This window comes from Fistularia commersonii, chromosome 23 (assembly GCF_037954325.1).
Source record: "Fistularia commersonii isolate RoL2024-O1a breed Wild chromosome 23, RoL_Fcom_v1.0, whole genome shotgun sequence".
NCBI classification, from domain to species: domain Eukaryota; kingdom Metazoa; phylum Chordata; class Actinopteri; order Syngnathiformes; family Fistulariidae; genus Fistularia; species Fistularia commersonii.
Genome location: NC_141306.1, coordinates 14,794,957 through 14,811,598, shown reverse-complemented (window position 1 = coordinate 14,811,598; position 16,642 = coordinate 14,794,957). Strand labels below are relative to the sequence as shown.

General features: G+C 51.6%; 2 protein-coding genes across 8 annotated transcripts in view; both read left to right on the top strand.

Moving 5' to 3' along the window:
• Nucleotides 1–3,972, top strand: part of shroom3 (shroom family member 3) — a 60,439-nt gene extending 56,467 nt beyond the window's left edge. For 5 of the 7 annotated variants that reach the window (XM_086170209.1, XM_086170210.1, XM_086170211.1 and 2 more), the window contains 4 exons: nucleotides 527–626; nucleotides 1,099–1,264; nucleotides 1,349–1,470; nucleotides 2,530–3,972. In XM_086170209.1, coding sequence (XP_086026335.1) covers nucleotides 527–626; nucleotides 1,099–1,264; nucleotides 1,349–1,470; nucleotides 2,530–2,874 — 733 coding nt within the window. In that variant the 3' untranslated portion in view covers nucleotides 2,875–3,972. Of the gene's footprint in view, nucleotides 1–526; nucleotides 627–1,098; nucleotides 1,265–1,348; nucleotides 1,471–2,529 lie in introns of those variants that run through there. The other 2 variants (XM_086170215.1, XM_086170214.1) reach the window with 1 other exon arrangement.
• A 4,802-nt stretch (nucleotides 3,973–8,774) lies between these two features.
• sowahb (sosondowah ankyrin repeat domain family member B) lies at nucleotides 8,775–16,319 on the top strand. Its single transcript, XM_086170750.1, has 5 exons — nucleotides 8,775–10,078; nucleotides 10,731–10,982; nucleotides 11,288–11,658; nucleotides 12,947–13,134; nucleotides 13,226–16,319. The coding sequence occupies exons 1-5, from the start codon at nucleotides 8,782–8,784 to the stop codon at nucleotides 13,698–13,700; spliced, it is 2,583 nt and encodes an 860-aa protein (XP_086026876.1). The 5' UTR covers nucleotides 8,775–8,781; the 3' UTR covers nucleotides 13,701–16,319.
• Nucleotides 16,320–16,642: the final 323 nt, after the last annotated feature.

Sequence of the window (16,642 nt, the reverse complement as noted above, 5' to 3'; positions counted from 1 at the left end):
GGCCGACGACGGGCGGATCGGCAGCGGGGACGGCCCGAAGGCCCGAAGGCCTGAAGGCAGGGACGGCACTGACATCTTGTGGCCACGCTCGCCGCACCGGGACCAACTCCAGGGTCCGGGGAAACTTGTGGTTTAAAAGTAAATCCCTCATAGATTCAACTCAGATGTCTTACGGCCTTTTGACTTTTTAGTTGAAACATGTATATTAACCTCTATTGAATGGTGTTTTTGTCGGTCTTTGTTGATAATTGTAACAAGGAGCTGGTCGCTCCCTCCTTTCTTCTCAGTCCTCGCTTGAAATCCTTTATGATATGATTTGATCGTCTGGCTGTCTACTTGCATTTGATTTTGTTTCTGACCTCCGCAGTGCTATGGTGACATTGAAGGTGAAAATAAAAACCAAAGATGTATGAAGTGTGGGCGGCGCACCCGCACCATAATCACCCAATGAATGAATGAATGAATGAACGAATGAATGAAACTTCACTGGAAGGAAGCAACATCTCGTGTTCTCTCTCCACGTCAGGATCCAAGACGGCGTCTGTGATTCGTCTGCGGGCGCGGCGGCGGGTCAGGGGGTGGAGACCAGTCTGGACCAAGAGGAGAAAGATCTGGACGGCAGGAAGGTGGAAAAGCATTGAAGAGTCGTCGTTTCTTCTCGATGCGTCCCGATAAGAATAGGATAGAAGCGACGTGATGGCCGGAGGGCGTCCTTTTCTTTTCCAGTCCTTTGCGATACGGAATCCAGGCCAGACGACACTCCCTTTTCACGTCTGTTATTTGGCATCTAATCCCAAATTTTTACCTTGAAGCTCGTTATTCTTCGGATCGTTATTTTTCAACGTTTCGTTTTTGATCGGATATTTCGATCCGTTCGAATCGTGTAATATTTCCCTTCGGTCTGAAACTCTTTCCTCTGATTAGTGGACGCTATTCTTTGCAAGCCAAATATTTTTTCTATTTTACGCCGACGTTAGATTGTACAGATTCCATGTATATTTATTATGTGCGCGGTGTTTTCCGGAACGTCGTCGTTCATTTTCCGCGTTGGTCCGTGCGTCCGGACAAACCTCTGACGGCTCCGTCCGTCTCCGGCAGATGGAGCTGTGCGCGGCCCTGCGGGCCAGCGTGAAGGCCCTGCAGCAGGAGAGGGAGGCCCTGCTCCAGGAGCAGCGGCGGCATCAGGAGCTGGGCGGAAGCGTGGACTCGCTGGTGCAGGAGCTCTGCAAGAGCAACGAGAGGGACAAGTACAGCATGTTCATCGGTAGGAGAACGCCGGCTCCCGTCGGGCTCGGGTTCGAATCGCCCGCCGCCAGCGGAAACGACTGAAACCCGGCCGTGTTCGCAGGAGACCTGGAGAGGATCGTGAACCTGCTGCTGTCTTTGTGCGGCCGGATGTCCAGGATCGACAAGTCCCTGCTGGGCCCGCGGAGCGACGAGCTGACGCCGGAGGACGCCGCCGAGGAGAGGGTGAGCGACTCCCGAGTGGAGCTCCTGAGAGTCACGGCGAGGCGAAGGATCGCCGTCGACTCGGCCGGCGTTCACAGCTCTTTCTTTGTGATTATTCATTTTTCAATGAATTATGGGGAAAAAGCGATTCCGCACCAAGAAGCGCCGCTGTTCGATAGTCTAGACCAGGGGTCGCCAACCCGCGGCTCCTTCATCTTTACACCGCGGCTCCGAGCGGCTTGGGAAAATAGATGATAAATATTTAATTAAAGAGTATTTTATCGGTGTTAATTCCTTTTTTTAACTTTTAGTTCTAAGTTAGAGGATTATTGTGATCTTGAAATATTAAATGAAATTATATTTATTATTTTTGGTCGCTCAAAATAACGTCACACTGGCGGAAGCCGGTATACCCGCCAGCCGGTAAAGTCCCGGTTTGCAGATGCTGTGCGCAGAAGTTCAGGAGCAGAAGTGCCATAAACTGAAGTAAAATAAATATTTAGGAAGATATTTTGCAAATATTTATTTTTTATTGTTTACTGACGCAGTGATTTTTTTCCCGATTTAATTTTAAAATTCAGGTCAAGGCTCCGCTACACGCTCTGAAAGCCCAAAGCGCAAAATGAGTTCATTACATCAATAAAATTAAATTTTCTCCGTAATACTTTGTGAATTTCAGAAGCAACACGCTACAAACTTGTTTATACAAAGTGTAAAGGTAATAAAAAGCAATATATACAGTGGTGCCTTTATTTTAGACGTCAAAAATTATTTGCGGCTTCCAGTGTTTTCTTTTCCGAGGAAACCGGGTCCAAATGTCTCTTTGGGTGTTACGGGTTGCGACCCCCGGTGTAGTTAGTTTGGGTCCAGACGGCCGGCCGGGTCCAGACCGCACGGAGTTTGCATTTCCCCGTCCCTGTGCGGGTTCTGGCTGGGTTTTATCCCCCAGAAACAGCCGGGAGCGGTTTGACGCCTCTGTGATCCTGTGAAGGTCATGTTGAGGCCGAACCCTCCCGGCTGGACGGCGCTGGTATCTAAACGGACTGCGGCGTGCGAGGCTAATGTGACCTCTCCTCTCAGGAATCCCTGCATCACAAGCGCTCTCAGCTCCTCCGTCAGACGGAAGACGCCTGGGAGCTGAAGGAGAACCTGGACCGGCGTCAGCGCGTCGTCCACGCCATCCTGACCCGCTACCTCACCGAGACGCAGCTGCAAGACTACCGCCGCTTTGTCAGCGGCAAACCCTCCCTCCTGATTCGCCAGCGGCGCCTGGACGACCTCATCCGTCAGGGGGAGGACCGGCTGGCCCGGCTGGCCGAGAGCCTGGCGGCGCCGCCGGGCCCGGCGCCGCGCTCCTCGCCGTTCCCGGCGCTGCTTCCGGAGGCGGCGCACGCCGTCAGGACCCCCGCCGTCACCTCGCTGTGACCTCGGACGCCGGCGACGTCAAAGAGCTCAGCGGCTGCTCTGAGCTCAGGAGGACGGCGGGAACCTGGACGCGGCGTTCACGGCCCGTGACGCGTTCCTCATCCCGCCCGCGCCTCGACAAACCTTCCACCCCAGGAGAACCTCGGACCTCGGCCCGCCTGAGCGTCCGCCTCTGCCGCCGCCGGAGAAACACTCCAGACTTGTAAACTTGTACATTTTTAAACTCCCGCTGCATTTTAATCCGTGAAGGTTGTATTGAATCTGCATTGGATGTGTTGATTTGAGAGTAAAGACGTCGCGGACGTAACATGTATTCACGTGAATGCAACCTTGTTTTTTGGAAAAGAGTTAAAGCGGTGCAGGTTGTTGGTGTGATGGAGGCCTCATCTGAGGCCAATAGACCTTTATTACTTTATCATTTGGGGGTTACAGGAGAGTCAGCGCAGCGGCAAAAGGAAAGAAGTCAATGCCGAGTCCCTGTTTGACGGGCGAATGAGAGAGCGACCGATCGTACGTCTCCGTCTGCGGCGCCGTCTCGCCCGCCGACCGCTCGGACGGCCTCCGGTACCGGAAGTATCTTCACTGTGGGGCCGTGAAAGGAAACATTCATACGACCGTGAGCCCGACGGCAGGACGAGAGGTTTAGATAGCGAATGAAGGAAAAAAAATTGAAATTTGGCGTTTTGCTCTCAAATCCAATATTTGAACTATAAAATCTAAAAGTGACTCCGCACATCAAGATCTGGTTGGAATTTCACGAGCTCCTGTTTTTCAAACGGCGCCGCGGAAAAAGAAAGAGTCCGACGCGCAGCCAGGGATCGCAGAGGAAGAAATGGTCCAAAGAGAGGAGAGCGTCGCACAAAGCTAAACTAAGTCTCGTCTCGTTTATCGTCACAGAATCTCGCGGCACTTTATTTAACCCCGGAGGCCTGAGCTGGTGTGTGTGTGTGTGTGTGTGTGTGTGTGTGTGTGTGTGTGTTCAATGCATCCCTAATGACTCCTTGGAAAACACCAAGTCTTGGAACCGCAAGCAGTCGCACTTATAATCACAGCACGAATACTAGAGAGAAACAAATGATATTAAAGGCATTAAAGCAATTTCTAACACATCGGTGGAATTTACTTTGACTGCCGTGAGAAGGTTAACCTGTGTGTGTGTGTGTGTGTGTGTGTGTGTGTGTGTGTGGATATACACAAGGCTGCATCAAAGATTGTGTAAAGCAGAAAAAGGGGTTTGAAGATTCTGTCCTTCTGAGTGCACATTTGAAAGATTGTACTTGCTTTTCATAAATAGAAAATAGACAAATATACCTGCCACTGCTTTGTTTTGTTTGTTTTGGTTGCTCCGTGCCGTTTGTACCCTGAGCTTCGGACACGTTCTGTGTTTTCACCCTGAAAAGAAAGAGGATGTCAGTGGGGATGAACCATGCAGGTTCTCCTCTCTGCAGGGGAGGAGCGACACCTTGAGCCGCTCCTCCGTCTGCTGTAGGTTTTATTCCCAAACACAAAGAAGCCTCTGCTCGGCTTCTGCCGGATGAAATGTTTGCGTCTGCGGTGTCGTTTTTAGGCCCGTGGCTCGGCGACGGCGTGTTTTTCTTCTGTTTTTTTCCCCGCGCCTTCTTCCCGCAGCTCAGTCGGCAAAGACGTCCTTTGTTAAAAGTTGCCACCTCGAGGCCTCCGGGGAAAGGAAGGGCGGGAAAATGTGTTTCACCGAACCGCCGCGGTAAAGACCCCGCCGTCTCTGCAACATCTGCTGTGTTTTCAAAATGCAGAGGGAGACGTCAGATCACCGAAAGCAGCAAAGCGGGAAAAAATGGCAAATATAATCCATCTGGACGCGGTCATGTTGTTGAGTATCTCCATTTCTCAGGTGGCCGTCGTTGGCCGGCTGGACGTCCTGCAGATCAGAACCCAAAGCGCTGACGTGGACGTGCTCTTTGAGGTCTGAGAGGCGGAAAGCAGGAAAGCTGAGTGGAAAAAGGAATCCGGCTGGCGTCGGCTCCGCACAGAGCTCTCTGGAAGCGAACTGCAAGGTGAGCTTTCTGTCCTGAACGCCGCCATCGTCCGCTGGCGAGCAGCAAGAAGGGTCGGGACGCTCGGTGTTCCCCCCGCTGGTGCCTGGGCTTCCTCTGGGTTCTCCGCTTCCCAAAAACAACGTGCAGGAGCTTCGCCGGAGACACTAAATTGTCAGGAGTGTGAATGACGGACCGGGTGAAGCCGCCTCCCGGCCAGGATAGACAACAGGATGCATGAATGAACAGGTCGTGTTATTTGTCAATTTAATTGTCCCATTCGGCACGCTAACACACCGGACAGTTTGGGCTAAAACATCTGCAGCTAAACCTCTTCTCTTCATCTCCAGCTGGTTTTTTATTCAGGAAGCGTTTCCTCTCACTTCTTCCTGCTTGCGATTACAGCCCTTTTTGGTTTTTGTCCCTGAACAAGTCACGTTGAGACTCGATGTTTAAAACACATGTCGAAGGTTGGAACTCCTGGGTTTATTCTTTGCTGCATTTCCCCAAAGAATGAGCTTCCCTAAAATGTCCAATTTGTAAATCAGCAAATGATGGTTTTGTTTTTTTAATGTTTCACACTTCATCCGGAGTGTTTTTAAAAGGTCCGCCGGCTTCAGGGTGACATAACCGGAGCTCTGCATACAGAAGCCACGCCACCTGGAGTATGTTATGGCTGCAGCGCCCTCCCACGACACGCCTGGAACCCAAATCTCTTTTCTGCTCTTACACACAAAAAAAGGACTTTGTTATTCAATGCGATATCTGCCGACCGTGAACGATGGCTCGTGTCGGTCCGGGTGCTTCTGTTATCCAACATATCATTTGTTTCCACTGATTTCATCCTGCACACAAGACAAACGTTGCACTGCATGTATACAGTATATATATGTATGTATATATATATATATGTATATGTATACGGTATATTTGCATCACTTTGTACGTGATCGTAGTTTCCAGTGTATTATAATCCATTCATTTTCATCTTTCAGTAGAGCATCGGGTTTATGTTTTTTTAACACCCATTTGTGTGTTTCTGTATTTATTGATTTCTTGCTGAGGTTGCAGGGAGTTTTGATCCCCGCCAGAGGTTTGAAGGACATTTTCTCCATCCACACGCGCAGATTTTGTTTTTAGGTTACAGAGAACAGTTTGAAATATATCCAAACGGCATGATTCTAATGATAGAATTTTCAAAGGTGTTTTGGTGATTTGCCTTTTTATGAAATAAAGCAGTTTTGAAAACACCGCTGGGCTCCTGAGTCGCTCCCAGCACCCGTCGCACACACAGAAATCTGTCTTTCGCTTGCAGAGCTTCCAAGCTTTCCAGCGCACGCTGCAGGTTTTAATTGTAGAGATAATTCAAAGACTGTCTGTCTCTTTACGGAGCCGTGCATGTGTTTAATAATATCCAACTCTTTTTGTGGCACCTGGACTTGACGATCTTCCCTGGAAGGCGTCGGGCCAAGAAGTCTCTCAGGTAAGAGATGAAACATCTTCAGAAGTTCACAAAAAGAGATGGGCAACATCTGACCGTGGCCTCGATGAGCGAGAACCTCCACGGATAGCGGGAATATTTATGACGAAATCATGTTCCGGCGCACGGAGTAGATTTTTTGTCTTTTTTGGTTTTCTATGTTTTTTGCTTGGTTTTCGGTGTTTTTAATCATACGTAGATTATCCCTTCCCGTCTTCCCCGTCTCCTGCTCGTGTCGGTCGTCTTCCCTGTTCCCTCTCCTCCCGCCGCAGCAGACGGACTGTCAATAACAAAGACTTTGTTAGCCGCCGGAGCTAACGCAGCTAACGCAGCTAACGCAGCCAACACAGCGTTGATGGTCTCACCCCATATTCCTATGGAATAGGCGGCCCCACGGCCTCCACCTCCTCAACACCCAGCAGCCCTGCAGCCTGGAATGACACTAATGAAATCTTTGTTATAGCAATGCAGAGCGAGTGCTCCTACAATTTGCACCATTTTATACAGTCATTTATTTACACACACACACACACACATATATGAAATTCTTTTTTTCTTTATTTTATTCTTGATATTCACATTATTGATGCTGCCCCTCGGGGACAAATAAAGTTTCTCTGATTCCGATCCGTTTGAAAAACCTGAACCCACATTGACCGTTTTCTCCTTTTTCTAATAGAATTCATTCTGTTTGAAAATATAATCCAATAAATTCATTGTCTCTGTAGGGGATGGTTTCAGGTTTCCGATGAGCCTCCGGCACGTTTTTTAAGAAGGCAGAGTCTCCACAGGGAAAGGCTCCCTGTCAGAATCCCAGCGGGGAGCTTATCTACCATTTTTTATACTTTTGCCCCGTGGGTCTTGGAGAAATGCTGTTTGTCTGCGTGAAGAACTTCTGACCTGTGCTTCTGCGCCGCACGATCGAGAACAAGTCCTTGCAAAATGACAGGTAGTAGTTGGTGATTGTGGTGTCCAGACCTTGTAGATGCTCACAACTACGGTAGCAGTGCTTGGAACCTATCAGGGGAAACAATAGAAGAAGAGAGAGCTCTCAGTTCTGTGGTCAGACCTCGTCTATATACATCCTCATCAATGCAACTGCGCCGCCTTTCAATATCATTATTTTGTTTATGGATTGCAAATATTTTTGATATTATCCTGGTTCTATACGACAATAGTTTGACATGTTTTTCTCTGTAAAATGACCCCTTAAATTCTATGGCAGGGTGAGATTTCACAACTTTTTCCCTAAACCATCAACATTATTCTCACGTCGATTTATGTCTCGCAATTGTCGCACGTTATGATTGTAGTCGGGGAAAGGCCTGTTTAATGAGCAATAGCTGTTTTTGTCCACGCGAGCCTGCAATGCATGGAAGGGTTCCCCTCGATCGCGGCTCAGAAAAGACAGAATTCATGGCGCCTCGAGCCACACTCACATCATTCCCGAAATCGAGCCCGAAATCACACCGAAAACAAACATCGGCATAAACCCGACATTCGTGACTCGCCGCAGGATTATTCTATGATTGCGATCGTCGATCCCATTCCCTTTTTCTCATCAAATCATCGGCCGGTCCACTTTATTGTGATCATATCACATGTTTGTTTAATGGGAGAAGGTCAGAGAAGCCAGACGGAGATGGTTTAGGTCACAATCGTGAAGATATTGGCAGACGGACGCTGGGATCGGAGGTCAAGCTGAAAACCAAAGAGAAGATGGATGAAACGTTATGAAGAGAGGAGAATCCAGAGAACAGGGTTAGATGGAGAAGGTGGAAGCCAAAGAAGATGAAGATGTTATTGCTATGATTATTTTCTGATCGCGATCATCGGTTCATTCCTTTTTTCTCATCACACCGTCCCTGCATTGTGATCGTAACACATGTTGGTTTAATCGGAGAGAAGGTCGGAGAAGCCAGATGGAGACGTTAGGGTCAAAATAGTGAAGATATTGGCAGACGGATGCTGGAATTGGAGGTTTAGAGGAAGATGAAGATGTGGATGGAGAAGGATGTGAAGGTGGATGGAGTGAGAGGAGCATCCAGATGGAGAAGGTGGATTCACTGTGGAGAAAAACCCCAAAGGAAAAGGAGACGTCACACGTCATTGGTATTGGCGTTATTATTATTATTATTGTTGTTGTTGTTGTTGTTGTTGTTGTTGTTGTTGTTGTTACTATTATTATTATTGTTGTTATTTTCATTATTATTATTATTGTTGTTATTTTCATTATTATTATTATTGTTGTTATTGTCATTGTTATTATTATGATTATTTTGTGTTTGCGATGATTTTCTCAATAAAAGAAGTGATTGTAGAACATGTGGGCGGGGCTTAAGCACCTGAGGGGGCGGGGCTTCGGTCCCGGCCGACCTTTGAAATGTGCGGGACGGCGCTTTGCGGGGCGGAGGAATGGCCGCCGACCTCACGCAGGACGCGGTTCTCCGCTTCCTGCAGAGCCGCAGAGGTTCGGTGAAAAACTCGGAGCTGCTGCTGCACTTCAGGTTCTTCCTGCGGGACCACGCGGAGCGGGAGCGGAACCGAGACCTCTTCAAGAAGTTCGTCAACTCCGTGGCGACCGTCCGCCAGGAGCCGGGCGGCGCTCACGTCGTTCTCCGGAAGAAGTTCCGCGGCCACGGCGAGGCGCCCTCACGGCGAGAGCCCGGCCCGGTCCCCGGCGGATCGGTCCCCGGCGGGTCGGTTCCACCCGGGTCGGTCCCCGGCGGGTCGGTTCCACCCGGCCCGGTCCCCGGCGGATCGGTCCCCGGCGGGTCGGTTCCACCCGGGTCGGTCCCCGGCGGCCCGATCCCACCCGGCCCGGTCCCCGGCGGGTCGGTCCCCCGCAAGCCGGTCCCCGTCGGCCCGGTCCCCGGCAGGTCGGTCCCCCGCGGGCCGGGCGGGGGCGGAGAGAAGCCGCGGCAGCCGGAAGCGGCGGCCGTCCTGCCCGCGGCGGGGATCTTGGCCGACAACAACTACCTGAAGCCGCGGGAGGCACCTGGAGCCGCCGCCGCCGAAGCGATCCGCCCGGCGGGGACCGGCTCGGGGTCAGCGGCTCCGCCCGCTCCGCGTCTCGCTCCGCTCGGCCGGCGGGTCCGAGGCCCGGAGGCCCCGCCGCCGGACGGGGGTCTCCACCCGGAGCCCGCCGCTCCGCGCCGAGTCCGGCTCCGGAAGAGCTACAAGTCTGCGTGTTCCTGCGACGAGGATGCGGATGAGGAGGAGCCGGAGGTCCGGGGGAGGCCGAGCTCCTCCGGGGGCGTTTGGTCCCCGGGTGTCCCCCTGGGATCGTCCAGCAAAGCCCTTTGCGCCTCGTCCCCCTGCGTGGTCCAGCGGCCTCCTGATCCGACCCGCTCTTCCCCTCCGGCCGGGAGCGCCGTCCCGAGGATCTACGTCCAGGCGGCGCCGCAGAGAGCCGGACCCGGATGGAGTCTGGAGCCCGGCGGGCCGCAGGAGGACCAGGGTTTGGAATCCAGGCGTCTCCAGGCCGTGTCAAAGCCCTCCCAGGCCGGTCCGCTGACCGGCGGATCCCTAAGGCCGGCCGCCGCCCCAGGGGAACCCAGCCGGGGTCAAAGGTCGGGGCTTTCGTCGAGCCACCGTGACATCTTCTTGCCCTCGTCGGACGCAGGTTTCTCCGGCGGCGACGGGCCGCCGTTGGGTTCCTCTAGAGGGTCCGGGCAGAACGGCGGCGCCGAAGACCTGCAAGACCCGGCAGGTAGGAGTCTCTCTGTCCCAAACAAACTCTGGTTTTCTCTGGATCGGGGAATATCTGCCGTTCATCCGAGCCCTCGGAAACCATGAACCTGAAAATAAGTCCAGTCCAGATCAAACTAGATCTTAGATCATCAAGGCCAGGGGCCGTTTCAATGTCGGCGTCCTGCGCCAGTCTGTCCGTCCGTCTTTATCCAGAAGTGCAATTTAAATTTGAAATCGCACCGCAACTGGCTCTGAGGCTTCGGATCCCAAAGTTTAAAAACGCCAGAGCCCATTAAGAATAAAGTGTCACACACAAGATGTGTGATGGGATGCAACATCACTGATTGACTGTCAGAATAAACCTTTCCCATGTCAAATACTAACCAGCAGCTAATATTTCTAACAAAATATAGTCTGTGTTTTGTTTATGTGTAAGTAAGAATAAAAACTGGTGTTTTTCAGTTTTGCATGAGAAAACATTTCACATTCTGCAGACGTTGAATATTTTTTCAGTCTGTATTGGATTTCAACGTCCGCTAAACAAGATCGACGAGTGTTTTGACACCGCAGAAGAAATCCGAGGCCGCGGTTTCGGCCTGTCGGATCACGTTGAAGTCACTTTGAAAGAATGCGGCGCTCTCACATGTTGTACGTAACATCTGCATGAACAGGAGAACGAGTGGGACGGGCCGCATTCCAGGGAGGCCTCCCAGCGCCGGAGCCGGAGCCGGAGCCGGAGCCGGAGCCGGAGCCGCCGACCGCCCAGCGGCGCCACGCCAGAGTGCCCTGGCATCGCTCGGCAGGAGAGCTCTATCGCAGCCAGGAGGCGGTGGCGCTCGCGCCGCCGTCGCCTCATTCCACCCGCCATCTCCATGACAACCGTCTCTCGGCGCCGAGCGGGTTGCCGTGCCGCCGCTCCACAGGTCAGCGCCGAAGTTGTTGGGGTTTTATTGGTTTCTGAATCTGATTTTAGCCTCCTGAGATGGACGTCACGTTTCGCCGTCTCTGCAACTTACACTGAATTCGGCTTTAAAATATTTAACTTTGACATTATCCCCATGTTTGGGTACACAAACACTTTTGCGCTCTCTGGCAGCAGAAGCCAATGAATTGGACTGTAGATGAAATCCAGCTATTGGCTTCTTCCGGATCGCAAACAACAAGAGGCTTCACGCGTGTGCCGTTTTGTTTTCTCTTTTTCCTCATGATCCCTTCTGCCTCCTCGCAGGTGATCTCTGCGGTGACGGCGAGTCTAGCGACGGCTCCGCCTCCTCGCCGGCGCCCGTGCGCAGACACCCCGCCGCCGCCAGGCGCCTCAGCGGGCGTCTGAAGAGCAGGATGTGCCGCAGCCTGTGCACGGACCTGGACCAGGCCCACCAAGAAGAGGCGGCGAGAGGCGCGCCGAGAGGGAACGAAGCCGCCCGGCTGCAGCGCCTCCACCGGATCTCCTCGTCGCTCAGCCTCCGCTACAACCTGTCGTCCTCCTCGCTGTCGTCTTGTTCCACGCCGCCCGGCGCCCGCAGCCTCGCCGACCTGACGGAAAAGGTGGACGAGACGGGCGCGAGGAGGAGCGGCCATCGCGAAGGCCTCGGTGGGCAGGTGAGAAACCGGCTCGATCCGACGCGTCTGACACAACCGGCTCCGGACGAAATCAATCCCGGTGAAGTAAGTAAATGTATGAAAGGAAGTATTTTGTGCGAACCTGCCACGTAACGGCGCGGTCGGTCCGTCGTTCGCTGAATCCCTCGATGGACAAGAGAGGAGATTGTCCGATTCTCAGGGCGAATCATAGAAATTGGGCTCGGCCGCCGACGACCATTATTTCTGTCGAAATGATGTGTTTTTGGTCTTTTTGTCGGCTTTCTGTCTACTTTTTCTTTAACGATCCTGCATCCACGTCCGAGTGAAAGCACTCAAGTTATCAATGCGGGAGGAAAATTACAGTCCATGGAATTTTAATCACAGTAAAAGCGCTTTTCCCCTGGAAACAAAACCCTTTGGACATCTAAAATGAAGATGACCGTGCATACATCTTTTTTCCTTCATGCTATGCTAAAGAACTACGTCATGGAATCCGTGAACAGCTGCACACAAAACACAATTCTATTTCTAGAATTGAAATGAAACCGTTTTGAATTGCGGGTTCATGTAAAATCCTCCTGGTAGTTGGGAAATGAAAGGGGAGGCAGACAAAGCAAGAATGGATCTGTGTCCGTTTGCCGCCATTGTTTTCTTGCATGTACTGGCGTGCACGGTCAGCTGTCACTGCATGCAAGAGGACGAGTTCAAAATATATCTGCAAATTTGAATGTTTGCTTTTACCTTGCTCATGTGAATCTCTGAGCGAAGCTCGTAGGGCCTGGAAACGCTAGAAAAATGGTTTTGCAGGCGGGTGCAACACATTGGCATCTTTTGACTGCCAAGAAATGAAACTAGCTTTATTTCCATTTTAAGAGGTCATAATAATCTTCATATTTAGAATTCCGGGCCGTCCTCCCTTCACGACGGGCCTCGGTCTCGAGGGGTCTGTCGTTCAGCCAGTTCGTCGTGAAGCGAAACACAGTTTCTCCTCTACAGTGTTTGCATACGTATCGGCCGTTTGGACCGTGCTATTTTACCTTTTTTTTTTTCCTTTTCAAGTTTATATTTGCATGAATAAGGGCCAATTCTACAATCCATGCTCACTCGCAGCTCCGCTGCCGGCACATTCTGCGCGTATTTTAATATTATCGCAAAGCCCGTTCGTAACTCAGGGCCGTGGTTAAGTGAGGAAAACTGAACAAACTGAACAAACCGATTCAAATGAAGCAGAGGGAGGAAAGCCGCCCCCTGAGCGAGAAGCACGAAAACCGTGAAAGGACAGAAGTCTGTTGTGTTTTGTCGTCAGTCGCTGGTTCCTCTGGAGGCCAGGGAGCACGCCTGGCTGGTGAAGGGGGCGGCGGGAGCGTGGCCCGACATCTACTCGCTGTTCAGAGAAGACTCCTCGCTGCTCAACAAACGGGACTTCATCTCGGGCTTCACCGTGCTGCACTGGATCGCCAAACACGGGGACCACCGCGTCCTCAACACCCTCTGGTAGGTGGTCGTCGGCCGGCGCCGTCGGGTCTTCGGTCTCCTCTCGGGCTCTGACCGCCTGCCGCCGTCTTCTCCCCGCATGCGGCTTCAGGTACGGAGTTCAAAAAGCAGGCGCCACCTTGGACGTAAATGCCAGGTCGGCCAACGGCCACACTCCCCTTCATATCGCCGCCATGTACAACAGTAAAAACATAATCCGCCTACTGGTTAACAAGTTCGATGCGGACGTGAAGCGGCGCGACACGGCGGGGAAGAGACCCTGGCAGTACCTGGACCGCGGCGCGCCGCAGGACGTCCTGCAGATCCTGGGAGCGCCGTCTCCGACCAGCGGAGGAGGAGGAGGAGGAGGAGGTGGAGGGCCGGCGTCTCCGAGAGAGGATCCCGGCCCGGGACAGAAGCAACAGCGCCGGCGTCGTCGACGCCATTACCTGTCCTCGGCCTCGGGGGAACGGCCGCTGACCATATCGGGCACAACCAAGGTGAAAAGGTCATCGTCGATCGCCGCGTTCCTTAAACACAAATCGCTGGCTCGATTTCACGGCCATCAGTCCGACTCCTCCGTTTAACGCGTGGAGTTGTAGTTCCGCGACACAATAATCTGGTTATCGAAAGGACAACTTATCGGCTGATTCTACAAATTAGAGGCGAAGATTTAGCGTAACGTTGTATTTTTTTAAAAAAGAAATATATTTCACCTCTCGGTTTCCACTTTGTTAAACTGTACCTGTGGATTCTCAAGACTGACATTTGGAATTACTTTCGCACGTCACGTCACCACTGAACCGGCGATACGGCCTCCCTAACAAAAATGGATGTCGCCTTACAATTAGCCTTAACAATTAGCATCGGGGCCCATTTATGTGACGGGTGCTGAATCCTTTTCGAAGCGACGGGTCACCGGGAGGAAGCGGCCGCACGTTTTGGCCCGGCCTTCCCTGCGCAGCCGCCGCTCGCGTTTCTAGGTGCAACTTTTTGAGCGTCTCGGAGGCAAACGGCGGCGGTCAGTCCTTCGCTGTGACTGTGAAAACCCCACATGGCTGGAAAAGGGATTGAAAGGAGGAGCTTTTGGAGTCGGACGACTCCTGAGCTGCAGAGCGGCCCGTCCAGCCGGCGGTAAAATAATACGAAAGGTAGGCTCCCATCAGGGTTCACGGGATTTTACTATTAAAAAGTTTTGTTTTATAAGAAAAAAAAAAGGTTTTAAAATGTGTCATTCGAGAAGAGCACTCATTTTAAGGACCATAGCGCCTTGTTAGTGTTGAGCGAAGGAGCAAGAGTGTATGAGGAAAGGCTGGGAAGGATGTGGGCACATGGCTAACAGGTAGCGGTCGCAAGTTTACTCCGGCGTCACTGTCGTTTAAATCAAGCGCGATAGATTTCCAGCATCGAAACTCTTAATCGATCATGCACCGACTACGAGACGCAAACATTTCACAGGAGATGGTTCCGGCCGAGGGTCGGTAAGCGGTCTCAACACCCCGAAGGTGTACATTCGGGGGGATTTTTTTAAACGAATAAACGCTAAAAGTCTTCAAAGCCCATGTCACGTTACTGTTTTAATTACAAAGCTGGAAACCAAGGCCGCCTAGTTGGAGTATTTACATTCTGGCGCAAGGTCTTACAACATTTATGGATAGAAACATAGCAAACACTGCCAGTAGCTAAGTAGCACTTGAAGGTAACCTCGACGGCCACATCAACACGCTGTAAGAAACTCAAATTAATGTGTGTTTCCACAAGCGGATAGACCTTCTCGATTCCAAAGTCAAAACTCAACTTCTCGCAAACCGAGTGGATCGGTAGACTTGTTCATGCGCGCTAACATGGGGTCAATGAGGGCAACTTATGGAACAGGGTTGGCTGGATCTGTGAAATATCGCTTGATGTCATTGTGCGAATAATCCGGTGAAAAAAGTTTACCGAGCCGTAAAATCAGGCGGGGATTATTTCTGGCACGGGTTCAGAAGAGTCACCGTCAACAAAACCTTGTGGTTAATCTCCTGGCGGCTTCCCGCCTCCCGTCCGAAGCCCCTCCAACGGAGCGCGTGGGTGCCTTTCAAAAGCGAAGGCCTCCGTCCTCCCCGTAAATTCAATTCTTTCGATTCAGTGGCTCAGAGCAAAGTGAAAGGAAAGAGAGCCGTGACGCAGAGGCTGCCGGTGAGAGGCGGAGCGGATTCGTCAGCACTCGCCTCTGAAGGGGAGAAAAACAAAAGTTTTCCATTCACAACGCTTAGATTTCCAGTTTTGGCTCCGAACCCATGTGCTTTTGACACGTGGCGGGTCTGCAAATCAGTTTGGCATTTTGGGTGGGAAGAGGGCAGAGGTATCAGACACCGGTTCGGGAGGTGTCGCGTTCGTGGGTGTATTGTTAGTCACTCCTTGTTGGCACAGTCAGACGTGTTCTCAGGTGGCGAGATCACGCCAAAGCAAAACAAAAGTATGAAGAAGGTCCGGCGGGTCACGCGGAGCCACCGAGCAGACCGTCGAACGGGGCGGTCAAAGGGAACTCAGGAAACCTTCCCAAACTGAGCCTGTAAACAACATCCGTCACAGTTTATTGAACCGCTTCCCGTTCCCCTTTGATTTGTTGAAATGTATTTTCCTTAAAAAAAAAACACGGGTTCCAGGTGCTTGTTCTGAAAACAAAGGTTTTCACAACACGGGGGAAACGTTCGGCTCATTTCCAGCCGCCGGGATTGAAAAGCGCTTGTTTTTCACAGTGAAAGCTTCGCGGGCCTCACGCCGTTACTGCGGTTAAGACTGGAAAAAGAAATGATGATGAATTAATAAACTTGTTTTTTGAGCCTTTAGTAAAGACGTATTCAATAGCGGGTTAGGATTAGGGTCTTTTTAATTCCGCACGCTCTCGGGAAAGCTTGGCGACCATGTTGTCGGGACGTTAGGTCGACCGCTGAAGATCACATACTGATAAGGGAAAGTGGAACATGAGGAATCGCCTCGTTGGGAAAAACTCCAAACAAACTCCTTGTCTTTTTCTTCCTTGTTACAAATACCTGCTTGTAAGTTTACGGCATCTTCATCCTCCTTAGAACACGTACGGCACTTCTGCCGGAGCCGGTGTGCCGAGGCCGTTCCACGTCGCCTTTTTGTATCGTGCTCATGGATTATTCTTCCCTGTTTGTATGCTGTACAAAATGTAAATAAAACAATATAATTTTACAGTCCTTTTATCCTCCATTGGTTTTCACTGAACGTGCTCCACAGACGCTCTGCATCATCAGCTCGCAGCTCCCCGAGAGCACCGTCGAGCGTAGCTTCGCGCTGAAGGAATACGGCGACGAGCCCGACCAGATCCGAGTCACAGCGAGGGAGACTTTGGACTCGGCTGAAGTCATAAATCAAGCAAGAATGAGGAAGAGGTCTACCTTCGTACCCTCCGCTCTGACAGGCCCAGGCTCTGTACATATGCACACATATATATATAAATACACTGCATACTTTGGATGGACGGATAGACATGGGTTGTAAACTTGCCTTTCGGCCGGAT